General features: G+C 42.7%; 3 protein-coding genes across 3 annotated transcripts in view; 1 reads left to right on the top strand and 2 right to left on the bottom strand.

Annotated features, from left to right (window-relative positions):
* Positions 1-17,500, bottom strand: part of LOC136831705 (uncharacterized) — a 166,478-nt gene that overhangs the window by 142,521 nt on the left and 6,457 nt on the right. The gene's annotated exons all lie outside the window — the stretch shown is intronic.
* Positions 10,845-11,441, top strand: LOC136831000 (uncharacterized). The gene has a single exon (XM_067090941.1). The coding sequence runs from the start codon at positions 10,845-10,847 to the stop codon at positions 11,439-11,441; it is 597 nt and encodes a 198-aa protein (XP_066947042.1).
* Positions 14,610-15,479, bottom strand: LOC136830999 (protein FAM200C-like). Its single transcript, XM_067090940.1, has one exon. The coding sequence runs from the start codon at positions 15,477-15,479 to the stop codon at positions 14,610-14,612; it is 870 nt and encodes a 289-aa protein (XP_066947041.1).

Here is a 17,500-nt window from a genome sequence, read left to right as displayed (position 1 = left end):
TGCAAGCTCAGCAATAACATGACCATCTCTCAATGACATGTGGCAACATTTCTGGTCTACAAAAATATAAGTTGATGCATTTAATGCTGTCCACCAGCATAAATTGACTAGCCTCACATGTGCAGCTGCCGGCCCTTAAAGAGGGTTTAACAGCAGAGGGCCAAGTGACGTTCAGACAGACAGAACATAACAGTATCAGAATTGGTTACGTGCTCTGCCACAACTTCTGCGCACTGCCACTTGTTCAGCAGACATTACGCAAATTTTGGCGCACTATAGATACATGCAAGTCCATCATCCCCTACGTATCCAGTTAGGCGGTGCTTATTTTTGCGTATGGCAAGTTTCTAAATTCGGCTGTGCGCATCCACTTGACACGTGTGTATGAACTTAGCATAAGGCAAGTCCAGCTCCTACTCATTACGTTAGCTTGGTCGGCGCTGTGATTCGTCCACTTGTGTGATGCTGCCTTCAGATTGTCATTTCCACAGACACACACACAACACACAGATTCTACCCTTCCCTTCCCCTCCCCTTTAACATTACTGTACTATTGATTAAAGTAACTTTCACATATGAAAATTCAATCAAATCCAAATTCAATAAGAATGATAGCCACAGAATTGATAGTGATAGTAACAAGAGAGACATAGGAATATATTCTATAAAATGCAAGCTCCATAATTTTTTTTTTTATTTTGGGGAGACAGGTAGGGGGAAGGACATTAGATTGCAAGAACATAAAAAAGCGGCGCCAGCTTTCTCTTATATGGGTGGGGTCCTCCTTGGCCTATTTTTTCTATGTAATTGTACATTTATTACCAATCCATATTTGTCCTTGTCTATTGTGTATGTTACAGAGTATCTTTGTATTTAATCTACTATTTTTATTGTCACGTTATCTGTATGTACCTGTCTTATTTTTGCATAATAAATGATTGACCTCGGGTCACTTGTATGTCTTTGTATGTCTTTGTACTGACGTCCGCACACCGCTTTATAAGCGGCTGCTTCCTCAATAAACTAGCAGTACTCGTCTACCTGCTCTTTTCTTTAGCACCCTCTCACATATCCTTGCCCCATGCCCCAATAGTAGCAGGTAGAAGTACTCCCAGTGGATTGCAAATCTGTGCAACAGTTCTTAACGATTCTCTCTTAGTCTGGCTGGGCTTATTAATCTTAGTAGGGATGTAATCTCAAGGTGTCTTTATCTTCGTCCCACGTCAGACCTAAGACCTTATGAGTAGTTTGTTCTCTGGCACTAATCTCACTTGCTTTAGCAATAGTTTGCAACGCGTCATTATTACTCGTCCATTCCTTCAGATATAAATGTGCCTGCGCAAATATTTTATTTACTTCAAAGAAAAAATTTACCAGTTCATCATCATCATTCTGGTGAACTCCAACTTATCTATATATAGTCCTCTTTTTTATTCTTTCTACGTCACCTTTTATCATAGATAGGGTTTTCTTAATCACTGCATTAAGCAGAAAGAGAGAACATGTAGCTCCAAATAAAACAATTCGAAACCTATGCACCAACAATTTACTGTTAGGGTCTATTGGATCTTCCAACCATAAAAATCTAGTACAGTTGCTATCTTCTTCCTTAAGTTGCACCATCAAAAATGCCTTCTCTCTGTCACTAATACAGGCAAACGATTTGTTTTAAACTGCAGTAGTACATCCTTGCCCCATGCCCCAATAGTAGCAGGTAGAAGTACTCCCAGTGGATTGCAAATCTGTGCAACAGTTCTTAACGATTCTCTCTTAGTCTGGCTGGGCTTATTAATCTTAGTAGGATGTAATCTCAAGGTGTCTTTATCTTCGTCCCACGTCAGACCTAAGACCTTATGAGTAGTTTGTTCTCTAGCACTAATCTCACTTGCTTTAGCAATAGTTTGCAACGCGTCATTATTACTCGTCCATTCCTTCAGATATAAATGTGCCTGCGCAAATATTTTATTTACTTCAAAGAAAAAATTTACCAGTTCATCATCATCATTCTGGTGAACTCCAACTTATCTATATATAGTCCTCTTTTTATTCTTTCTACGTCACCTTTTATCATAGATAGGGTTTTCTTAATCACTGCATTCAGCAGAAAGAGAGAACATGTAGCGCCAAATAAAACAATTCGAAACCTATACACCAACAATTTACTGTTAGGGTCTATTGGATCTTCCAACCATAAAAATCTAGTACAGTTGCTATCTTCTTCCTTAAGTTGCACCATCAAAAATGCCTTCTCTCTGTCACTAATACAGGCAAACGATTTGTTTTAAACTGCAGTAGAACTTTGAGTACTTCAGCTGTTATATATGGTCCCGTCCACAAACAACCATTCAAGCTTAACCCACTTTTCCCCTGTCTGACCGAACAGTCAAATACTGTCCTAACAGGGGTTGTTGCACTGTCCTTTTTAACACCATGTTGTGCCAAGAAATGACAGTCTTCCTCAGTTTTAAAATATTCCACTCTCTTTATGAATCTCCTATCCCCTGATCCTTCAGGATTTTTTGGTAGTGTTCTAGATACTGAGTGTCCTTCCAAAACTTTACACACTGTTGCTTTAATTTGTTCACAGCCAACCCACAGTTGGAAGTTAATCTCCTTTTATTGCCTTTCCAAGGCAATGCCACAACATACTGTTTGTCAGTTTCAGAATAGGTTACAGTACTCTCAAAGTTCTCCAATGTGTTTCGTTCCTGTTCCATTATCTCACTGCAGTCAGTGCCTAAATGATCTAAACTCCATAAAGTTTCAAGGTCTTCCCTTAGATCCTTTAAATGTGTGGCCCTTCAGCCATCAGCCATAGTTATGTTGTCGGTTTCCACTGCCAGTTTTAAAATGGAAACACGAGTCTCCTTGGTGAGAGGAGAACCACAGGTTCTGGTTACAACATAACCAAATATGGTTGGTAGCAATACTAAATTTTCAAATTTCCTAAACCCCAGATGTAAAATGTTGTACATATTGTCAACCACTATTAAACAATTCTATGGGTGATTGTTTCTCTATGGGTTGATCAAAATCTTTATCAGCCAAGCTGATTTTCGTTCTACACAAGGACCTCATGGTCGTCTTAACATCAAATTTCTTTGTATATTCTGGTAGCTCGTCTACCACTATACAATCCATATTTATTAATCTACCCCAGGTGAAGTACAGCGATGTTCACCATTTCATACTTCTTAACTGGTGGAGAAGTCTAGTAACCTCTCAATGGTATATTTTCATCTCCATTGCTCTTATAGTGGTGTGCCTCTAGAGCAGATTTCTTTATAAATGATCTCTCAGTACAGGTATCCAACAACCCCCTCTTTCGCTCAATGCAACCTCTTTTTACCCTTTAGGGTTATTGTGGTTGTAGATAAGATAGACTTATTAGCCCTCTTATTTCCCTGTCTTGTATTTGTCGGAGAGAGGTGTTCCAACTTGTACCACCCCCCCCAACTTTAGACTTATTTGGTTGGTTGCTGGCATCCGTTGTTAGCTGGAGGGGGGCGTTGGGGTCCTGATGGGCCAAGGCTATTGCCTTGGGGCCTCACACTAAGAACTTCAGATGGCCCTTCAGGATCTCCGTCACAGGGGGGCCATTGTGTGAGCGACCCGAGGGATGAACCTCCTGTAGTAGTAAGACCATCTGGAGGAATTCGTGTAAGCCCCTGACAGAGGTAGGGATGGGGAACCAGACGACGGCCTCAACCTTTGATGGAAGTGGGTGGACGCCTACCAGGGATATCTCGTGGCCCAGGAAGTCAACTCTTTCGACGCAGAAGGTGCACTTATTGAACCTGACGATGAGGCCGTTCTCCTGCAGGTGCTGCAGGATCTTCCAGATGTGCCGCAGGTGTTCTTTGTGGGACCTGGAAAAAATTAGGATGTCATCAACATAGCAGACGCAGAAGTTCAAGTCCCCCAGGATGCTGTCCATCAGTCCTGGAAAGTCGGCCCTGCGTTCCTCAGTCCAAAGGTGGAGAAGGCGAAGACGTAGGATCTGAAGGGCGTGGTGATGGCGGTTTTGGGAATGTCTTCTGGAGCTACTGGTACCTTAAAATGGGACTTTAAGAGATCTAATTTTGAAAATATTTTGGCCGCATGGAAAGAGGCCGTGAAGTCTTGCATATTCGGGAGGGGTTAGTGATCTGGTTCCGTAGCGAGGATGAGCCCCTGTAGTCGCCACAGGGTCTCCATGAGCCGTCCGGTTTCTGCACCATGTGAAGGGGAGAGACCCACGGGCTGGGGGCCTTTCTGCATATGCCCATACGCTCCATTTTGGCGAAAGCATTCTTGGCCTCCTGAAGGTGCTGAGGAGGAAGCCTCCGGAACTTTGCGTGCATCAGGGGCCCCGTCGTCTTGATGTGGTGGTAAATTCCGTGCTTGGCGGGGGCTCCAGGCACCTGACGAAGTTCGGGCTTGAACACCTCAGGGAATTCCTTCAGGAGGGAGGCATACTGGTGGGGAGCAACAAAACATACTGTGGGTGCACTGGGGCCCAGCGCCAGGGGCAGGGACTGGCAGGACTCGGTGTCCAGCAGGTGTTTGCGGCTGACATCGACTGTCAGTCAGAAGTGGGCCAGGAAGTCCGCACCCAGAAGTGGGGTCCCCACATCCGCGACGAACTTCCACTTGTATCTCCAGCACAAGATGGAGACCGACAGGAGCTTGGTCCCGTAGGAGAGGATGGGGGACCCGTTGGCAGCCATCAGGGAGGCAGCCGGGTCTGGCGGGCATTTGCGGTCCTCTTTGGAAGGCGGGAACACTGACCGCATGGCTCCCGTGTCAATCAGCATCATCCTGCCTGGGACCGGTGTCGCGGATGTAGAACCCTTTTGGTGCGGGGCTCCTGGGTGCTTCTGCTGCCATGGCAGCCTGTGAGGGTGGCCGCCGCCTCCCTCGTTTTTTGGATGGGTGAAAAGGCAGGGGGCTTCACAACTCCGAGTGTCCTTGCTGAACTTCCGGTGGTAGTAGCAAAGCCCCAGCCTTTCTTTATTCTGGTGATAGGGTTGCCTCCTCCTGGCGACGGCGTTGATCTCCTCCGCATTGTGTTCCCCCAGTTGGACGCAGTTGACGGAGTGTGCGGGCATGGATGCCCGCTTCACCGCCCTCGTGGAGTCAGTTAGCTGCTGTGCTGTTCTTATGAGGTCCTCGACCAGCAGGGTGTAGGGCTCCTTAATCTGACCCCGAACCTCCGGGAGGAGCTGCGGCAGGAGGATCTCCCTCAACAAGCTGATCTCCTTGTGCCTGCTACTGCTGTCCATCTCGGGGAGGAGGAGGTGGTCCTGGAGGGAGTGCCACGTCTCCAGGAGGTTCGTGTCCTGCCGGGGGTTGATGGCGAGGTTGAGGGCGCGGGCGGCTCTCTCGGAGACCGGCAGGAAGCAGGTCTCGACGAGAGAGGCCTTCAGGTGCTGGTAGGTGGCAGGGCTCGAAGACTAAGTCACCCACGGGGCGACCTTCCTGTATATCTCCTCCAGTAGGGCATTGATTACTATGTCCGCCTGCAGCACTTCATCGGTCAGGCCTGCCACCCTGAACTGCCCCTCGACCCTGTAGAGCCATGATGTCGGGTTGTTATGGGTGAATGGCGGTAGCTTTATGGTGAGGGCGGCCCTTGATTGATCCATCACGAGGGGCATCGCATGAGGAGTGGGTATTGGCGTGGAGGAGTGCGCGGGTTTTGGCGTGGGGAAGGGCGCGAGTGGGGGTTGCATGAGGGAGATTTCTGTCTCTGAGAAGTTTGCGGTTATTTGTATGTGGGAGGGGATTGTCCATGTCCATGCTCATTTCTGCGCTCTCGGAGTGTGAGTTAACACTTGCGTCAATAAACGCTTGGGAGCATGCTGTGATTTGCCGACGAGGGTCGGTAGCGCCCGAACGCTCTACCAGAGTGCTGTAGTTAGTCCGTTACGGGCGTGGGGTGGTTCATGGGGCCAAGACTGAGTCGCCGTTTGGGTCCGTTAATGGCTCCGAGAACCACCACTCTGGGGGTCACCACTGTGAGAGGTTGCTAAAGAAAAGAGCAGGTAGACGAGTACTGCTAGTTTAATTGAGGGAGCAGCCTGCTTATAAAGCGGCGTGCAGATGTCAATACAAAGACATACAAAGACATACAAAGACATACAAGTGACATACAAGTGACATACAAGTGACCAAGGTCAATCATTTATTATGCAACAATAAGACAGGTACATACAGATAACGTGACAATAAAAATAGTAGATTAAATACAAAGATACTCTGTAACATACACAATAGACAAGGACACATATGGATTGGTAATGAATGCACAATTACATAGAAAAAATAGGACTGATTATCCTGACCTAAGGTCAGGCGAAAAGGCTCTGTAGAAAACGGGAGGTTCTTCACAGAAAACCCGTTTAGCAGGGACTTTGCAGATATACCTGCAGAATTTGTGGAAGCAAAAACTGGATTGGGATGAACAACTCCCAGACCTATTACAGAAACAACGGGTTGAGTTACCCGAACAATTGGAAAAATGTCTTGATATTTCCTTTCCTAGGGGACTCCTTGCACATATTCTATGATGCCAGTGAGTTAGCATATGGTTGTGTAGCCCTATAGAGTTAAGAACGAAAACTCTTATTTAGTGGTGGCAAAGACAAGAGAAGTGCCCATTAAAGAATTAACTGTTCCAAAAGTTGAGTTGATGGCATTGTTGCTAGCAGCAAGAATGGCCAGATTTGATTAAAGAATCCTTTGAGAATGTCTGTAGTTTGTTGAACTGTTCATTGGTTGGACAGTAAAGTCGTCCTAAGTTGGCTAGTATCAACTAAAGTGTTCTCCTGAAATCACTATTTGAATTGAAAAATAGAGTAGCATTTTATTCTTTAACCTGTTTTTACAACGGATTTTGCATTTAATTCCAAGGTGGTCTTGTGTTTTCCAACGGATGATAATCCAGTGACTGGGTGACACATGGAAAAAAGGACAGAATAAAGGATCGTTCTGATAGTTCTTTCTTGGTGGATCTTTTGAGGGGACCCCAATTAGTGATTGAAAAATTGACAGTATTTACTGTATTCTTGGCATTAAATTTTCAATATGCATAGGTCATTGGGTTGGAAGATCACTTATGCATGGGTAAGGTGAGTAAGAACTGCAAATGTTGGCATCACGATACGCATGTAGGGGACAACCAGAATGACTTTTATACTTCACTTATTTAAACAAAAAGAATGGAAATTCAAGATGTACATGCAAACAAAATAAAATCAGGTCTATAGGACCACAGCATGGATCCTACAGTATTTGAATAATTGCAAAGAAAAAGTTCAACCAATATTTTAAAGAAACATGGAAAATGAACTGAACATTACCTATTGAACAAAAAGAAGGAAAATTATAAAGCTGGCATCCATTTGATTTTTCATTTTCCTTATCAGAGATCCATAGTCCAATCATACGGAATTTCAATTGGAGTGAAATTGTCCCGCATCGGTCCAGTCTTTATGGTGTATGGGGGTAAATATTGTTGAAACTGCAAAAAGCCAGTCTCGTCGGGCTTGTCTTGAGAAGACTCGCCATCCTTTCAGCATGTTGAAAACCCTGTCCTGTCCGGTTGCAAATTTGCTGACTCTTCATTTTCTTCACAGTCCCTAAAACGTGAAAGTGGAAGAGATTAGCCTGAAAACCCAAGTCCTGACCATCCTCAAGAATGAAACAAGTATGATACCTGAGACTGAATGTTATTCACGTTGTAATTCCTTTGTGTTTTATCGAAGATTGGCCTTTATACATATCGTTTTAAGCAGTGTCCTCTTTGTAAAACGTGAGATCTCAAGTATGTTTCAAGCAACCAAATATTTAACTCAAGATTTTGTTACTGCCAAACAAATTCATTGAATCTATAGACTTCAAGAATCCGTGATTTATGGAAGGTAAATGAGTTTGTTGAATATTATTTTAATAAATCTAAAAAAAAGGCTGCCTATGAAGAGTTATTAGAGGTCTGCAAGAAAATTGATGAGAACGCAGATCGTAGATTTTGTGAAAGCTAAAATTTCCTCATTCAGAGGATCTTTGGGAAGAAGAGCAGGTTAGAAAAGTCACTGTAGGGGACCTCTTGAAAGGGTGATCTCCATCGTGTATTGGGCATTCAGCTAGGGGTCTATGGCACAGCATGGATCCCAATTTTGAATAATTGTAAGAGTTCAACCAATATGAAGAAACACAGTGAACTATCGTGGGAGAATCCAAGAGCTAGCTTAAGACTATTGCCCTCATGCAAAAGGAATTTTTCCAAGAGGAATACTAGAGTTTTATGAAGGGGTAAGGAAACCAAAACTAGCTCTCATACACCAGTTGAATCTTTACCTGGATAATAGGGTAACAAGGTGTAAGGGTAGACTAGAACAAGCATAGTTACCCAAAGCTGCTAAGTTTCCTGTACTACTGCCGAAGAGTTGCTATGTTACTTGGGTAATTATTAAAGAACATCACAATGCTAATGCTCATATGGGTGTAAATGCACCTATGGCGAGTGTCAGGCAGGAGTTCTGGAGCCCACATACAAGGCAACTAACTGTATATTACACCATTGAGTTATTTGTAGGAGAATGCAGGGGGGGGAATGGGACAACTGGCCGTCGTCCAACTGGCCGTCGCCGACTGGCCGCAGCCCAACTGGCCGTAGGGGACGACTGGCCACAACCTAACTGGCCGCAGGAGAAAGTAAATCTATAAGAGAAGAGATGTGAGAAAAAAAATTATTTCTGTCTCTCTCTCTCTCTCAGAAAATATTTGAATACAGTAAATCTATAAGAAGAAGAGATGAGAGAAAAAAATTTATTTCTGTCTGTCTGTCTCTGTCAATTAACGAGTAACAAGGAAACAATGCTATTTTACAATGCCTCTCTCTCAGAAAATATGTCAATTAACGAGTAACAAGGAAACAATGCTATTTTACAATGCCCTCTCTCTCAGGAAACAATGCTATTTACAATGCCCTCTCTCTCAGAAAATATGTCAATTACCGAGTAACAAAGAAAAAAATGCTACGATTACCTATTTAGGAAATCTTTGATTTTAAGTTTAGAGTTTAAAATATTCAGTTATATCCAACCTTCCACAATGGCATCGGGTATACTCTCACAGCAAGGAAAAGAAAAGTTTGTGCGAGATGGCTATATATACGTTTTCAATCGACATGGAGCTGATAATATCACAGAGTTTTGGAGATGTGAAAGGAGAAGACAATGCAAGGCGAGAATACATGAGAATGGTGAAGTTGTAAAATATATCAATGAGCATTCGCATAATGCTGACCCCGCCGAAGTGGAAAAAGGAAAAACAATATCGAAAATAAAATTGCGGGCTTCAGAAACAATGGAACAAACATCTGTTGTGATTAATGAATGTTTAGAAAATGTTAATGAGTCATGCCAAGTCATGGTGCTTTGCGAAAAATGGTGAGAAGGAGTCATTTTTCTGCGTACCCTGTTAATGGTACATCTTGCGAAGAATGGTGAGAAGAGAATGTAAGGATTTTTCTGCGTACCCTGTTAATCCTACATCTTTAGAAGAATTGGTTATTCCTGTTAATATTCAAAATTATGGATCAGAGAAATTCCTTCTAGCAGACAACCAAGATGAATCCTGCAGAATCATTATATTTGGAAAGGAAAGCAATACACATTTACTTAAAGAAGCAAAGAAAATTTTTGTGGATGGGACGTTCAAAATTACACCACCGCTTTTTTGTCAAGTGTATGTCATTCTTGCTGAGATGCACAGTGGTATGCATCCGTTTATCTATGCGTTACTGAAAATAAACTACGTACAACTTATGATAAATTGTTTTCTATGCTTCTAGAAATTCAACCAAGACTACAGCCAGAAATAATATACTGTGATTATGAAATAGGAATTTCAAAAGTCTGCAATATTATTTCCCATCTACTAATATTAGGGGCTGCTTTTTTCACTTTGCACAGAATGTATAAAAAAATTAACAGCTATGGGTTATCTCAACAATACAATAGTGATGCCAATTTGCTCTATGAGCTAAAATGATAATTGCCTTAGCATTTGTACCACCCGATCATATTACAGCAGCTATAATGGAATTAGCAGATGACCTTCCACAGGAACTTCTAGAACTTCTCAATTGGCTGGAAGACAATTATGTAGGAAGAATGAACAGAAGGGGCACTGGCAGACGTTCTCCCCTTTTTCCGTTACACATTTGGAATGTTTACGAACGATGCATAAATGATGAGGATAGAACAAACAACCATGCCGAAGCTGCTCATCGTAGGCTGCAAAATGAACTAGGGATGCAACATCCAACAATCTGGAAGTTTATCGATAGTTTGAAAAAGGTGCAACGAGGGCGAGATATGTACTACGAACAGTTAATTGCTGGTCAAACCCCGCCCATAAAATTGAAGAAATTCCGAGAAGCAGATGCTTGTATAAAATCAGTGGTACTACAGTTTGAGAACAGAAATATTTTAGAGTATCTTAGAGGAATTGCGCATAACTTCTCTTAAGATATATATAGTTATGTAACTGCTATTTTCTGCAGTTTTTTTATTCCAATAATTCACCTTAATAAAATTTAACTTTTTTATTTTCTTTTAATTTTCTTTACTTTTAGTTTTATATTCAATGATTCAGCACACATACACGCGCACACACACACACATACACACACACGCACAAGTTACTTTTTAACATCCAATAAATGCGGATTTCTCGGTAACCCTGGTGGCCAGTCGGCTGCGGCCAGTCCTCCCCTACGGCCAGTTGGGCTGTGGCCAGTTAGGCTGCGGCCAGTCTGCCACGGCCAGTCGGCCGCGGCCAGTTGTCCTAGACCCATGCAGGGGAGGCCATACAGGCCCAATATAGTTCCTCCATTACCTGAGTTCAGGATGCAATGTAAGCAACCTTTTAATACTACAGGCGTGGAGTACACCATCACATTATGGGTTAAGGGAAAGGGACCAAACCCTGAGAAGGCTTATATTATTTTATTTATATACCCGATAACCAGAGGCATACAAGTGGAACTAGATGATAACCAGTCCTGTGACTTGTTCCTCATGAGTTTGAGAAAGTTCTGCAGCAGAAGAGGTTTCCCAGCACTCATGCTGAGTGACAACACCACCACTTTTGTAGCGGTATCAGAATATCTTAAGACCATATCGGAGAATCCCAGGGTAAAGGAACATCTGTTAGATATAAAGTGTAACTGGAAGTTCATTCCAGCGAGAGCACCGTGGTTTGGTGCTATATGGGAAAGGCTGATGGGACTTCTTAAGTTGTGCCTAAAAAAGATCGTAGGCCAAGCCTTACTCAGTTTTGAAGAACTGACCTGTATACTGGTAGAACTAAAAGGAATCATCAATGATAGACCATTAAGTTACATGCCCGGGGATTTGAATCAATTGGAAATTTTAACCTCAAACCATTAGATTCTTGGAAGAAAGTTTAAGTCTTTCCCAAGAGAAGTAGTAAATTGGGAGGAGACCTCTGGTGACCCTACTTAAGGACGGAGAGAGTTCACCAAGAAAAGATTCCTGTATATAACCAGGTTGTGCGGCAACATGTGGAAAAGATGGGATAGGGAGTATTTAACAATATTAAGAGGGACCCATCGAGTAGGAACGATGCATGCCTCTTGGCCCAGGATAGGGGAAGTAGTCCTCATTCATGATGAGGGGCCAAGGAGCAAGTGGAAGTGATTAAGTTACATATGGGGCGAGGCAAGGTCCCAAGAGTGGCTACTATAAAAACGCCCATGAGACCTGTAATTAAGTTATACCCCTTAGAGCTGTGGCAGGAGATAAGGGAAACTAATCCTGTGACAGAAGACATTCATCAAGCACCTGCCTGAGCAGAAGGACAGCTCAAATAGCCGCAGAAGCCAGAAAGCCATTGAAAAGAACTGGACTATTATAAATAATGTAGGCATAAGATTTTATTGCAGGGGAATATGTCAAAACTTCGACAAGAGAGATTGTACTTTTCCGCAAGTTGTGGTGTAGTTTTATGCATTCTTTCTAAATTTATGTAAAGTGGAAATGCATATTATGTCGAAGGATATTATGTTTTGTTGTGCTTGTATTTAGTTGTGAAAAGCATTGTGCTCGGCTGTTTTGTGTATTTAATTCTAAGTATACGTGTAATATCGCTTAAGTATCGGTCATCGGCTGTTTGTTGGTTCAGTTGTTAGTTGAACGTCTGGTGTTGGTCAATAATGATCGTGAAGTCAGTCTCATTACAGCTTTGGTGCAGTGCAGTTGTATCTAGGAAGGACTCAGGAAATGCAGCCATAGTTGTCAATGCCTTTAAATCCACTTAAGTATTCCTTTTCATCTCAAAGTTCATTTAGGGAGATTTCCTTTAGGAGATATGCATATCTAAATGCAAAGAGAATTTCTTGAGTGTGCTTTGGATGAGGGTTACGAAGTAGAGATTGTGCTTACGCCAATCCCAGTCTCAATTCAGGCTAAGAATATCGAATGCGCCATTTGAACTAACAGTAAGTTTGTATCATTTATGGCTTAGATAATATACACAATGCAATATGGTTTTGATTGTGAGTTAGAATAATATAGTTGAAGTAATCTGAGCGTCATAGCATAAAACTTGGCTACAATTAGGTTAGTACATTTCAAACTGTTTAGGCTATACGATCACTTTACGATTTGAAATGCTATACTTGTTCTGAACGAGTCGGAATAACAACTTTTATGCTCACCACTTTCAAAACTTGAGTTAAAGTACACTTAGACCTATGAATAAAATTATTTGTGTTGGCTGTTGAATGTGGGTACTATGTTAAGTTGTCGACATATAAACTGCAATTGAACATGTAAGAGCCCAACCTCGTCTCTTGCAAACACGTGTGTGTTCGTGCGTTCGTCAATCGTCATCCATCAGAGTGAACAAGACAAAACAAGAGCATCTAGTTTTCTTTCTCTATCGGAATGCGACTTCAACCATACAATATATCCGTCTGTTTCTCCCTAACCATTGTTGTCTTGATTTATGTACAATCACCACTACTTGCATTGCCATGCAAGCATTCTAATCATGTACCCATAATGTTCCATCGAATCTTCTGTATCAAACTGTATGTATGTTTCTGTTTGTGAAGACGACAAACGTCTCGCCATTTCACATATATTATGCTACTGCATTGTATTCATTAATCTGTCTTGAATCTCATGCATTGGCCACCTGTGGAATTTTCTGGCCATTCCATTGATATATGTTTCATCACTGTATGTTAATCATCTCTCAATATCGCCATCTGTTTGTCTGCCGACAAACACAGATGCCCGAATCTGTACCTCTGTTTTTACCTGTCTGTGTGTAGATGCTACTTTACCGCTCGCACACGTCGATAACATCTTCGAAGGTTCTGTACATTCATCTCAGTAAGGAACTACCAATAAACCAGTAAACACCCAGCTAGTATGTCGCTCAATCACCAGTCATTACACTGGTGACCCCGAGTGACCCAGCGACCCGCCGACCCAAGATGACGGCACTACGCACCAACAGACCCTTCGCCACCTCGCTGCTTCCCCGCCGTTCCTGAGTTCTCAGTAGAAGTCCGACCCTCCGAGATGACCCACCCCACCAACAGAGCCCTGGATGCCTCTTCCAGGAAACCTGAAGCTCCCCCCGCACTTGTACTGGACGAGCTCACCAACGAAGGACCAGCCAACGTCATCCTTCAGCCTGCTACCGCCCCCTCGAGCTGGCTACCAAGAATCAGCCGCTGTCATCCTTCAGCCCTCGAGCCAGCCACGAAGGATCATCCGGACGTCACCCTTCAACCTGCTCCTGTCCTCCTCGAGCTCCTGACGGCCGGCGCCGCCCTTTCAGCCTCCTACCCGCCCCTAGCCAAGCCCTTCGAGCCAACTACAATTGTTGGCAAGAAAATTTCGCATTGATGCCTCGCCTTGGCGCGGGCGGGGGGGGGGGTACTGTAAGAGCCCGATGCCGTCTCTTCCAAACACAACTGCACCGCACCCTCCACCTGAGCAGTCGTCCCCGCAGCCGGGCCGATTAATCAGACGTTACCCACGTCTTGGGGGAGAGTATTTGTAAGCGCCCGACACCGTCTCTTCCAAACACGTGTGTGATCGTGTGTTCGTCAATTGTCATCCATCGGAGTGAACAAGACAAAACAAGAGCATCTCGTTTTCTTTCTCTAACGCAGGGGTCGGGTAACTTTTTTGGGTGTTACCCCAATAGAATTTGTAGTAAAATGAATTTACCCCCACACTTGGAAGTACTCTGGTGGACAAACCAATTTATTTATAGAATTCATGGATAATAAATAAATAAAAAATGTATATTGGAAAAATGTTTAATTGTTAATTTCATCTATCATAGGAAATAAAAGTCTGTCTTTTTGGCATGGAAATAGCACACAAGAAAAAGTAGGAATCACATTTATAAACAGAAATAAAACACTCTTTTAGCATTACATGGCACACAAGCAAAACTACTGACCATCAGAATGGCATAAGAATGGCGCACAACGAAAAATAATTAAGAAAATATTGAAAACTTTAATATTTTAACGACAGATTGAAATCATTAATATTTTCATATCAGCTACCTCAGGCTTTGGAAAAATGATACTGTTTCATCTTGGATAAAACAAACTCGAAATCAGGGATTTTTGATGTTACTGCTACTAGGATGCTGTCTTCAGGATTCAACCGGTTTCTGTATTTTGTTTTTAGATTTACAAGGGTAGAAAAACCTTGTTCGCAAAGGTAGGTTGTTGCGAAAGGTAGTAGCATTTTAGTTGCTTCCATATGTGCAGTTTTATAAGCCTTTGCAGTTTTTGACATCCAAAAACTTGAGAGATCATCCTTGCTCTCAAATTCCATTTTTGTTTCATTGCTGGAACGAAGTTCAATAAGCTCTTCTGCCAATCCTTCAGGCTGTTCAGGCAAATCAGCCAGCTCACTTTTGAAGGGATTTACAACCCAGCTGACAGTATGTGAATCAAGTTCTGGAAAATAGTCACAGAACCTATTTCTAAGTTTGGTCAGGTGCCTTGTGACTGACTCCTTTATGTCACTAAGACTGCAGTCTTGACAGTCTTCCAAAAATTCTCCCAGTTTTGGAAAGGCAGCAGTCTTATTGGCATTTATTTTCTGGTTCCAATACTGAAGCTTTGATACAAATGCTGAAATTTTTTCCCTTGCTAACAGGAGATTGACTTTCTTTCCTTGCAATTCCTTGTTCAGTTCATTTACATGTCCAAAAATGTCAGCTAAGTATGCAAGAAGAGCTAGCCAGGTTGTTTTTCTGAACTTTTCTGCAAGTGTGTGTTTTTGATCAGTCAGAAACATTTCGAGTTCTGTTTTAAGAGCCCACACTCTATTCAGGACATTTCCACGTGAAAGCCACCTAACTTCCGTATGGAAAAGAAGGGTTGAATATTCAGCCTCTCCATCCTCACATAAATCACGAAACATCCTCGTGTTTAGTGCATGCCCTTTACAACATTGACAATCTTAACCACATCATTTAACACAGCTTCCACTTCTGGTTCCAAATTCTTTCGCAACTAATGCCTGGCGATGTATCATACAATGGATGACTAGAATATCTGGATTCTGTTGTTTGGCCAAAGCCACAAAACCATTGATGTGACCAAGCATGGCAGGAGCTCCATCAACTGATACTGCAATACAATCTAGCCGCTAAATAAAGACTGATAAGTCAAGGAGCTAATGCCACCACCAAGACAACAACGCAAAAGCGATCTCACTGAGGGTTAAAAACAGTTTCAATACTGATGAAGCAGTTTCAATACAGATATTTCTCCGTTTCCATAGTTTTAAAGATCGTGGGATCCTCGATGCATTCTTTTCTCCAACTTTCATATCAGTTTCCCTCACTTAGCATAGCCACATCCGTAGCACGTTCATTACCCCCCAAAATTTCTAATTTTACCCCATTTGGGGTAATTTACCCCTGTTCCCCGACCACTGCTCTAACGGAACGCGACTTCAACCATACAATATTTCCGTCTGTTTCTCCCTAACCATTGTTGTCTTGATTTATGTACAATCACCACTACTTGCATTGCCATGCAAGCATTCTAATCATGTACCCATAATGTTCCATCGAATCTTCTGTATCAAACTGTATGTATGTTTCTGTTTGTGAAGACGACAAACGTCTCGCCATTTCACATATATTATGCTACTGCATTGTATTCATTAATCTGTCTTGAATCTCATGCAATTGGCCACATGTGGAATTTTCTGGCCATTCCATTGATATATGTTTCATCACTGTATGTTAATCATCTCTCAATATCGCCATCTGTTTGTCTGCCGACAAACACAGATGCCTGAATCTGTACCTCTGTTTTACCTGTCTGTGTGTAGATGCTACTTTACACCGCTCGCACACGTCGATAACATCTTCGAAGGTTCTGTACATTCACCTTACGGGCTGCTCTAGAAGCAAGAGCCCGTGCTGGCACAAGGCCAGCTAAATCTAAAACAACAACAAGTACATTCATCTCAGTAAGGAACTACCAATAAACCAGTAAACACCCAGCTAGTATGTCGCTCAATCACCAGTCCTTACAAACACATGCATATTTGCATTGATTCTGGTAATTTGCATATCTTTTGAATCCATCAATTTTTTTCAAGTTTTCATTGTTGAGGGCGCATAGCCTTTATGGTCTTTAAAACTTACACCTCGTCTTTGAAGGCTCTTACAACTTCTCGTCTCGCACACTTGTTGCAACGAGCATAGGGACGGGCCTAATAAAGTCAATTCTACACAAATAGGGTTTGGTTATATATCTTCTCATATATGCTCACACGTATTAACTCCTAATGCTCGGTGTTATTCTTTTGGCATCCTTTAAAAGTATAACTCTCTCTCTCTCTCTCTCTCTCTCTCTCTCTCTCTCTCTCTCTCTCTCTCTCTCTCTCTCTCTCTCTCTCTCTTTCTGCAAAGTTGCCCAGTAAATACTGTACAGTAATTTGCAGGGCGTCATTTAGGGGGGTTGGGGGGACAACAGCCCCCAAGACTCAAGTTGCCCCTCCCAGCCTCATTTTGCCCCCCCTCCCTCACCCCACCAAGCCCCAAGAAGTAACAGCAGCTGGTTTTCCATTATTCCTGCCGAAATTCAAATGTGTCATCACATTAAGTTATATCTATCTATCTATCTATCTATCTATTTTATGTGCTTCAAAAAGCACATAAAATAGCTCAAAATTAAAAAAAAACCAGGTGATTGGGCTCGCTCCGCTCGCCAAACCGCCTTTGCGCCCCCCCCCACACCGCATCAAAAATCTGAAATCGTTTTAACGTTTCCATAAAACTTTTCTAGATTTATAGAGACATGCCACCAAAGAGAAATTTCAGAGATGCCTGGCCACATGAAGAAGAGTTCCAGGGATGGCTGAGGACGGCAGAAGGCAACAGGAAGGGGCATATTGTCAGATTTGCAAGAATGAGTTCGACGCTA

The sequence above is a fragment of the Macrobrachium rosenbergii genome, chromosome 48 (genome assembly GCF_040412425.1).
Source record: "Macrobrachium rosenbergii isolate ZJJX-2024 chromosome 48, ASM4041242v1, whole genome shotgun sequence".
Taxonomy (NCBI): Eukaryota; Metazoa; Arthropoda; class Malacostraca; order Decapoda; family Palaemonidae; genus Macrobrachium; species Macrobrachium rosenbergii.
Note: the sequence above shows the minus strand (reverse complement) of the source record. Positions and strands in the feature narration are given on the sequence as shown.